A 9,571-nucleotide genomic window follows, 5' to 3' on the forward strand; every position below is an offset into this window, starting at 1 on the left:
CTCCCGGGTGACCGAGCTCCTCACCCTATCTCTAAGGGTGCGCCCGGCCACCCTGTGGAGAAAGCTCATTTCGGCCGCCTGTATCCGGGATCTTGCCCTTTCGGTCATGACCCAAAGTTCATGAACATAGGTGAGAGTCAGAACGTAGATCGACCAGTAAATCGAGAGCTTCACCTTATGGCTCAGCTCCTTCTTCACCACGACGGACCAGTACATCGACCACATTACTGCAGAAGCTGCACCGATCCACCTGTCAATCTCCCGTTCCATCCTTCCCTCAGATGTTGTATGCTTCCCAAACCTGCAGATCCTACATGGAAAAATGTTCTTTTCCTCGCCTCTAGAAAAATATGAAGTCACCCCAGTGATTACATCCAGTTGCTCTTTCTTGCCATAGTGTCATCTCAGCATTCTGTCAAAGTACACAGGCAGGTTCTCGTTGGCGTCTGAAAGCAGGCGGAACAGCAGTGACCACGAGCTAGTATGAGAGTGTGGGACGGCTTCTCCCTCCAAGGCTGGGAGGGGGTCGTGTTTGCCTTCAGCAAAGGATGTTGTAGGCCCCACCAAGTCAAACAAGCAGCCTGTTGCCAAGTCATCGAGCCCGAGATACTTAAACTCCTCCACTTGAGGCAGGAGCTCTCCACCAACTCTACAATGTCCCTCCCACTAATTCTACAGTACTTTTACCATGAACACAAAAGCTTGTTGTTGCCCCCTAATCCGTCATGCTGCTCGAGAATCAGTGCTGCCTTCAAGTACAAATCTTCAAGGCAATAATGGGGTAAATAAGTAAAAAGTAAGAGCCAAAGTACATTAGGAGCAAAGGTAATGTATAATTAAAATACCTTGGCTGAAAACTTCCACACAGCTTTTTGTTATTCTGCAGTTTACACCCGTTTGCCAACAAAAGTTGCAGTCTGAAATGTTAAGACCGACTGGGGGAAGTCACAGTTAACAAAAGCCTGCTGTAAATATAAAGTAAAGGAAGATAATGTTCTACTGTTTTTAAAACCAACCACTATGGTTGTAATGTCACACCACACAGCCGTGGAAACCACTCGAACAACAGACGAATGGCCCGTGACTCTGAGAGGTGTTAATGAAAAATATGTTTAACTACATCTCGACTGACCTCAGTGTTACATGTCAGTATGACACCTAGCTAAATGTCAGCTGTGGGCGGCTGGAAGCACTGCACAATGCATAGTCAACTGTGTACGTAGCTACTCGTTGTCAGATTTGTGATCAACAGGCGATTTTCCATCTATAAACATGCAGTCAGCTGTTATATAGAAGTCCCATCAAACTTCTCGTGCCATGGTCCGATGAGCTGCTACCTCAGCCCCTAGAAAGCTAACGTTAGCAAAACAGTTGACAAGCTAGCTATTTTAGTAGCCAATAAGTTGTTACACAGTGTAGGTCAACACGTAGTGCTTTGTGTAACGTTACGGTGCAACGTTTAGTCTAGTTCATTGACAAGCACCTGGCTAATGTCAACCCAGTTCTAGTTAATGCTAGAAAGTAAGATCGAAGTGCTACGTTTACTTATCTATCAAGGATCGAGCTAAGTGCCTGATCAAAGCTTAATCGAAGTCATCTTTTTACCTGGATGGGAGAACTGGTCATTTAGTTTGCGCCATTATTCGCTCGGTTCTTCATATGCTGTGGGAATATCAATCAAATCTGTTTTTACGGTACAATTATTGACAGCTCAGTGATTGTAAACAGTAGCACGCCCTGCCCACTTTATTACCAGGTGACATGGTATACGTGGTGCAGAGGTTTCTGGGAAATGAAGTCGAACTGGCAAACGTCATCACACAATTCGGCTGTTTCTGTACTTTAAAAGTTAAATGAATTCTGTCATTTTCAACAAGCTGTGCACGGACCCAAAGAGAGGGGCAACAGACTAGGCCACCATAATTATTCAGGGCCCCATAATAAGCCACACCACTTATCCTCCAACCCTAAGCCATCATAACATGCACATCAGAAAATATGCCACTCTGACCTAAATACAAAGCTTTCCTGAATACGATCTTCACCCAAACAAAGAGCAACCACAATAAGTCGTGCCAGTGAGCCACCCCTTGTATCTAGACAGCCATACACAAAATTAACCATGTGATCATAAATTAAGGAAAGATCATATTAGTCTAGAGGAACACATAACTTGTTTGGCCATCCAGCCTTACAACATTATACACAGGTGAAATTTCTTCAATTAATTGGCCCACACCTGGTTGAATAATCATGGATGTAACAAGCTGAATTCTCATTCACTCCAAATCAATTTATTTCCATAGTGACAATTCACAATTTTGCACTGCATTTTCTCGTCAGTCCACTCATCAAAAGAATTTTACAATACTGTAAAGCAATTTATTAAGTAAAATAAAACACCGTTACCTTCTTTGAGCATAACGGAAGACAAAAGTAGACCATAAATAAACAGTTTTTACAATTATAACAACTGAATTTTGTGTTTAAACTGGATAGATTAAATTTTGCATTGTTGTTTGTGGCTCTGATCAGGGAGTTTTGGTCTGTTCCAGAAGATGGGGTATCTTATTAGCCAAATCTAAGCAAATGATATACTGTAAACAGTTCTTGAAGAAACTAAATATCTTGTTACAGTATATATTTTGTTAAATAAATATTAACAAAAACATTTGTAAACCGTATGCCCCAATCTCAGTTGTTTCTGAACCCGCATGCAGGTGTTCGACGTCTCCAGCAGGTGGCGACCGCCTGTGTGCTGTGCGCTCAAAAACAATCGTAGAAGAAGAGGGACACCGTTTTGTTCAGTTAAACATGGCACCCTCCTTTATGAGCTGCCCGGGCAGTTGATCTTAGGAAGGAATTTAAAGCTATTACCTGAATAGGGTTGTCACGCTAGCGCGTGTGATTGTTGTCTAAACGATGAACTAAAGAGTCCGTTTAACGGTAATCAGCTACGACATGTCTTGTGGTATAATGTAATAACAGTTCACTTTGTTGGCGTTGCGGTTAGCATGGGTATAGCGCGCTAACTAGTTTCCTGGGAGATCAAAGTACTGTTGATTAAATTATAACGTGTAAGTCTTGTTTGTAATAGGTTAGAATTAATTTAGTTTTCATCGGGTAGAAATATCTCGCCATTGAATTCATTATAACCAGTAGCTTGTTGCACACCGACTCAAACCTCCTACGGCACATCAGTCACAGCAGCTTAAACTAGGGTATCGGTAACATCCTTGTTTAACGTACTGCGTTCAAGGATAACAAAGGGCCTCGATTTCAAGGATATTTGAAGACCATGTTATCTACAAAGTAAGGGAAGTAGAGAAACATCATGGACTTTTCCGAGCAGGGGGAAACCGAAATCCCCCAAGTCATCGACATGACCACCAGTGAAAAGGTAACTTAACATTATCGTCTTCATCCTAATAGCACAGTAGCTTTGTGTGTGAGTAGATGTGGGACATAACACAGGCACTTGGAAATGAGACTGGATATCGGCTTGGGTTGTTCGGGATGGACCACTACACAAAAACAAAATATGTATAGTTCCCCTTTGGGACTTTAAGTGTATAAACCCTCCGTCCAGCGTGTTCTGGGCCCACAGATGAGCGATTTTTACATGTCACTATGTTTAGTTTTAGTGTTGAGCAGCTAATAAACAGGCAAAGAAGAGCAAAACCAAAGAGCTGTTACGTTTTAATATAATAATCGAATCAATGTGATTTGTCTAATATGCCAGAAAACCACTATTTTCATGTATCGGTAATAAGTAAATGCCCATATAAAGATAATGTGATGAGGTTTTCTTTGCCATTTCAGGTGGTGGAGCTCCTGAATCAGGCTGCTCTAACATCCACAGATGAAAAGCTAATAATGCTCAAACAGGTTTGTATTTTGATAGTTTTAAAGCTGGTTTTCAGTGCTGGAAAAGCCCAAGAGAAGTATTATTAAAAAGCAGTTTCTTAATCCAAATGCTTAATGTGTGATCTGTGTGAAATCCATGTATCCACAAATGCTTTCCAATCATCACTTGACCATTTTGCATTGAAATGTACCATAATCTGTCCTGGGTGGTTCCCTGCTTTCTGCCCCAGCATCTACTGCGATACAGTCCACATACCCACAACCATATAAAGGTGCCAGTATGCACACATTCATACTGAATCAGTGAATTGATTTCATTTTCAGGTCCAGGAGCTTATCATCAACAAGGACCCCTCCCTTCTTGACAATTTTCTGGATGTAAGTACACCTGTATGCAGTGACCAGTTGACTGTCTTATTTGTCTTGTGATGAGCCAGATAATGCCTGACTAAGATTACATTACAATGCTGCTCTGTGCAGTTGACCTGCAAACACTGGCTTAAAGCGTCAGTGATGCCTCACAATGCTCAGAATGCTGTTCTCCCTGTGAAGGGCTGACATTTGTCATGAAATATGGAATAGAGAATAATTGTATCTATTATTTATGTTAATATGTATTTCAGAGAAAGGTGTGGGGTTTTTTTTCTTTATTAAGTGGGAGAGAACCAACACTTTAGCCATGTATGACTGTGGTAAACTCAGACTTCTAAGCCTTCTGCCATTGGTCTCCTCATCCTGTAGGAGATGATCGCTTTCCAGGCTGACAAGTCTGTCGAAGTGAGGAAGTTTGTCATTGGCTTCATAGAGGAAGCATGGTGAGTTATTAGACACACTCCTGGTTGTCTTTTCCATTTTTGTGATAAGAAATATGTTAGTTTTCTCAAACTTTGCTGTTTTGTTTTTCAGTAAAAGTGACAATGAGCTTCTTCTCAGACTGGTCGCCAACCTGAACATGTTGCTGAAGGATGAAAGTGTGAATGTGGTAAAGAAAGCCATCCTCACATTCACCCAGCTGTACAAAGCTACTCTGCAGGTAAATGTACTAGCTCAGGCCTCATTGATGAAAAACCCAAACTGACTGATTTTGGTGTGATTTACCCTAAACAGGAAATGTCGTATGTCTGATGTAGTCTGCTTTTTCATAGTAATGTAAAACAAAGTCACTACCATGCTCTGTGGCCTTTTCTCACCCTTCACTCTTCTGTCTTGTTCACGCCAGTGGTTGGTGCGCTCCAAAGCAGTGTCGGACATGCAGGATGCATGCTGGGAATTGGTCACGCAGATGAAGAGGGATGTTCTGGCCTTGCTGGACTCTGAAAATGATGGTGTGCGCACTCATGCTATCAAGTTCACAGAATCACTAATTATCACTTTGTCACCGCGGACATCCGACTCCGACGTCCCCAAACGACAGGAGGGTGACATCAGCCTGGACAAAGTTCCCAGAGATCATTGTTACATTCGATATGGTACGGATGTTAGAATTCTGTTGCAGTGAAATGATGCACCAGTATATCTTTTAAGTCCAGCCCATCAGAGCTCATCTTTTAAAGCAGAACTTGTGACACTTGTGTTCTAACATCATTCTCGGTTGTCGCCAGATGTTCTGTGTGAGGAGGGAAAGACGGCACTGGAGAAGCTGCTGAAGTTCATGGTCCACCCGGCCATTTCCAGCATCAATCTCACCACAGCGCTGGGCTCCCTGGCTACTATAGCCCGTCAGAGGCCAATGTTCATGTCAGAGGTGGTGCAGGCATATGAGACGCTGCATGGTAAGTGCTTCTGAACCAGTGTCACAAAATCCCAAATGTCAGATATACAGTATGTTGATTTTAAAACTTTGACAAATTGAGTTTTTAGTCTGCATCTTCTGTAGTGCATGTTGTCACGCCAAATACATAATTTACTCTACAAAATATCTATAAGCAGTATATTAAATGATTATTTCTTTTTGCTGTGTATGCTTGAACCTTTTCAGCCAACCTGCCGCCCACTCTGGCTAAGTCTCAGGTCAGCAGTGTGCGGAAGAATCTCAAGCTGCACCTGGTGGCGGTCCTCAAGCATCCCTGCAGCCTGGAGTTCCAGGGTCAAATCAGCACTCTGCTGCTGGACCTGGGAATGCCCCAGAGCGAAATCACCCGCTCCACACCTGCACCACGAGAGCAGCGGAAACGACCACGCCATGACCAGTACGCAGAGGGAAAGAAGGTCAAGATGGGTCAGTACTGAGGCTGTGATTGTAGTCTGGGTTCGCAAAACACACGTGGACAGTATAGAAATCAACAGAAAACATTTTGTGGTTGTCTAGGTTTTGATAAGTTTGAATTAGATTTAAAGAGCATTAAAAATGCTGTAGCTACACCTACAGCTGTACACTTCTTTGGTTTTTAGACACTTGCCTTTTACACATTCTGACATTTACTGCTGTGAAGAACATGGTTTGCCTACAGCAAGGATGACTGTTTACATCAGCACCTACAACAAAATGTTTCAGTCAAATGAAAAATTTGAGCCTGGTGAAAGAAGTGTTGGATACAAACACCCACAACATTCGTTTCTTTGGGTTCAGAGCCAGCCCTGATTGAAGATGACGAGGACAAGGAGGAGCCAGCTCCTCTGTCGGTCCCTAAACCAGCTGCTGTTCCAGTCGTACAGTCTGCCATTGATCTCACAGCTGAGTTCCTGCGCCCTCTGCTTACCTCTGAGAATGTGGCCAACCTGGTGAGCACTAGGGCCCTTTTTTCTGTTTTCTTCTCTCACTTAGAGCCCGACTGCTTGGATGTTCATCTTGTATCCCTGTGCTGTTGTGTAGGTGCTCATCAGCATGGTGTATCTGCCTGACATCATGCCAGCATCCTTCCAGGCCACATACACACCTGTTGAGTCAGCAGGCACAGATGCCCAGATTAAGCACCTGGCCAGGCTGATGGCCACGCAGATGACTTCAGCTGGGATCGGTCCAGGTCAGTAACAAAGACGTTAATGCATCGTATGTTTTATTTTGGACTTAAGTTTTACATGTCTGTTCTTTAAAATAATGAACCAGACTGATCTATCTGCAAGTGCAACTAACAATTATTTTCATTGTTTAATCATTTTGTCTACAGATCGACTGAAAATAGTGAAAAATCCCCATTACAACATCTCACTGCCCAAGACGGTCTATTTTAGTTGGCATGAGTTATTTGACCAAGAGTCCAAAATCTATAAATGTCCAGTCATATATGGCAAACAAACACAAATCCTCATATTTTGAGAAGCTGGCCATGTTTAGCATTTCTTCATAAAAATTACAAACCATTAATCTGTTATTGAAAAAGCAGTGTGCAGTAATTTTCTGTCAGTTATTATAGCTCATTAATTGCTGCAGCTCTAAAGTATTGTACATTAGTCAGATGGTTTTACTGTTGAAAATGTCTGTATTGTTTGACAACTGTAAAATATTCTGCTTCGTTACATATACATGTCAAAACTCACAATCAAATTTGCTGGAATCTTTTCCAAAATGTAAAAAAGTAACGCATACACATATATAAATAATGTCTGTGTGTGTGTTTTACTTTGAATGTTTGTGTCGGCCAAACAAAGGACTTGAGCAGTGCAAAGCCCGAGAGGATGATGCAGGCAAAGAGGAAGGCAACGAGGACGATTCTGGTGCCAAAGACCTGCTCATCAAGCGCAAAGTCCCAGCTGTGATGGTGGGCCAGGCCATCTCTGTGGTGGGAGGTTACTCGGACAAGGCTCCAATCACTGAGGCTGAGGGCCGCGCCACAGTTAAGAGGCTTCCTGAACCCATCCTTCCTACTGCACAAGCCAAGTGAGTTCTGGTACCAGCACGGCGTTGGCAGCAGTTGTTCCCTTTTGTGTTGATCCCACTTGGTGCCGTATATGATTTTTGTTCTCTTACAGGATGGCAGGGGCCAGTGGGAGAAAAAAAGTGTTCCGCTTGGCAGATGTTGTCCAGCCCTTATCAGATTCCCAAATGGAAAAGTTAACATCCAGAGCAGTCAGACGCATCCTGCACTCAGAGAAGGCAATCGCTCAAAGTGGCATGTCCCATGTAAGTATCCAACCCATGACAATGCACCTGAGGCTTGTTAAGCACAAAACAAGTAAGATGATCCCAGTAAATCTGTGCGACAGGTCCGAGTCAAGCTCCTCTCCAGGCTTGTGACGCAGTTTGAAGGGATGATGAAAGAAGACGTGCTGGACTTTATCCTGGAGGACATCAGGACAAGGAGTGACCTGGCCTTTTCTCTCCTCTTCCAAGAGTACAACACGTACCTCAGCCAGCTGCCCGCTGGGCTGCTGGACAGCTACGACCACTGTCTCTACACTCTGCTGTCGGGCCTGCAGGAGAAACCTGAACAGAGGGACGGGTGTGTGAATCTGTTCATCATTTCCTCATGTTTACAGCCTGTCCTTTTCTCTAGCTCTAACTTAAACATAAGGCCAGACATGGTTTACTAGTAAGATCTTCTATAGAGAGCAAAAGTGGTAAAACAGTTTTTATGTAGTGAAGCTGTGAGCCTAACTACATCACATTTTGTCTCCTAGACTTTTTACCAAACTGGTCCTGGAGGCTCCCATTATAACAGAATCAGCGTTGGAAGTAATACGGCGTTACTGTGAGGACGAGGTAAATGACGTGATGAGGCCGAGCTCCTGAGTTAAAGCTAGTTCTACAGGATCACCTTTGTCATGTCTGTTGTCTTTCTCATCTCTCAGTCTCGGGTGTATTTGGGCATGACGACTCTGAAGGAGCTCATCGTCAAACGGCCTTCGAGGCAGTTCCAGTATCTGCATGTTCTGTTGGATCTCAGCTCACATGAAAAAGAGAAGGTGACACTGACATCCTCACAGATTACTGCTCTACTAACTATGGTGTGTTGTCATGTTGTTCAGTGACTGTTGTATTCTCAGGTGCGGACCACTGCCTTGGCTTTTCTAAAGCGTATGTATGAGAAAGACCAGCTCAGAGACTACATTGAGAAGTTTGCACTGAACTACATGCAGCTTCTGGTCCACCCCAACCCTCCCTCTCTTCTGTTTGGAGCTGACAAGGATACAGGTTTGGACGATTGTTGTTGTTTTTCTTTTTACTTAGCCTTCCTGAAATCCTCAAAGCACACAGTAACATGTTGTTAGTAGCACCTCACATCATGCTTTGGCAGCCGTTTCTGGTGACAGGTTGCTTGAGCTTGTGTATATTTAGCATTTTCCTTCTGAACCTTCACTGAGGAACTTCAGCGGGGGATGTGGACAGGCCGTTTCTTCAGTGGCACCTTAGCAGACACTCTGTCCCAAAGCAGCAACACCATGTGTTTAACAGTCGACTGATTTTATTAAAGGCCCTGAACATTTGCTTCTAGTTGTTCCACTGAACATTAAAAATGTCTTAGTAAATAAACAAAGTCTGAGTTCACACAGGGCCCTGTCACTCATAGTGAGAGGCTGGTGGAGAGTCTTAATGGTTTGTAAGGTCAAAGCATGTGGTTCAACTGCAGTTTAACTTGCCAAAAGCAAAGTGACAGGCAATCATTTTGGAGCTTCAAATCACTGATGATGTGTGTTTGCTGAGACAGAAGTGGCCGCCCCCTGGACTGAAGAGACTGTCAGACAGTGTCTGTTCCTCTACCTGTCCCTACTGCCACTGAACCACCGGCTGGAGCCCCAGGAGGCTTCTGTTTTTAACCTTGTCAGC

General features: G+C 43.5%; 2 protein-coding genes across 3 annotated transcripts in view; one reads left to right on the forward strand and one right to left on the reverse strand.

Annotated features, from left to right (window-relative positions):
• LOC109963793 (solute carrier family 35 member F5) overlaps positions 1–1,755 on the reverse strand; it is a 17,871-nt gene extending 16,116 nt beyond the window's left edge. The window contains exon 1 of the mRNA XM_020606640.1: positions 1,606–1,755. The gene's annotated coding sequence lies outside the window, so the exon portion shown is untranslated. The remainder of the gene's footprint in view (positions 1–1,605) is intronic.
• Positions 1,756–2,778: 1,023 nt separating this feature from the next.
• sympk (symplekin) overlaps positions 2,779–9,571 on the forward strand; it is an 11,213-nt gene continuing 4,420 nt past the window's right edge. The window contains exons 1-18 of one of the 2 annotated variants that reach the window (XM_020606574.1): positions 2,779–3,077; positions 3,260–3,400; positions 3,823–3,888; positions 4,192–4,245; positions 4,609–4,682; positions 4,774–4,900; positions 5,087–5,336; positions 5,469–5,639; positions 5,846–6,085; positions 6,437–6,588; positions 6,680–6,830; positions 7,456–7,684; positions 7,777–7,927; positions 8,011–8,246; positions 8,425–8,506; positions 8,596–8,709; positions 8,791–8,938; positions 9,453–9,536. In XM_020606574.1, the coding sequence (XP_020462230.1) occupies positions 3,335–3,400; positions 3,823–3,888; positions 4,192–4,245; positions 4,609–4,682; positions 4,774–4,900; positions 5,087–5,336; positions 5,469–5,639; positions 5,846–6,085; positions 6,437–6,588; positions 6,680–6,830; positions 7,456–7,684; positions 7,777–7,927; positions 8,011–8,246; positions 8,425–8,506; positions 8,596–8,709; positions 8,791–8,938; positions 9,453–9,536 (2,395 nt within the window). In that variant the 5' untranslated portion in view covers positions 2,779–3,077; positions 3,260–3,334. The remainder of the gene's footprint in view (positions 3,078–3,259; positions 3,401–3,822; positions 3,889–4,191; positions 4,246–4,608; positions 4,683–4,773; positions 4,901–5,086; positions 5,337–5,468; positions 5,640–5,845; positions 6,086–6,436; positions 6,589–6,679; positions 6,831–7,455; positions 7,685–7,776; positions 7,928–8,010; positions 8,247–8,424; positions 8,507–8,595; positions 8,710–8,790; positions 8,939–9,452; positions 9,537–9,571) is intronic. The other variant, XM_020606575.1, reaches the window with a different exon arrangement.

This window comes from Monopterus albus, unplaced genomic scaffold (assembly GCF_001952655.1).
Source record: "Monopterus albus unplaced genomic scaffold, M_albus_1.0 scaffold79.1, whole genome shotgun sequence".
NCBI lineage: Eukaryota > Metazoa > Chordata > Actinopteri > Synbranchiformes > Synbranchidae > Monopterus > Monopterus albus.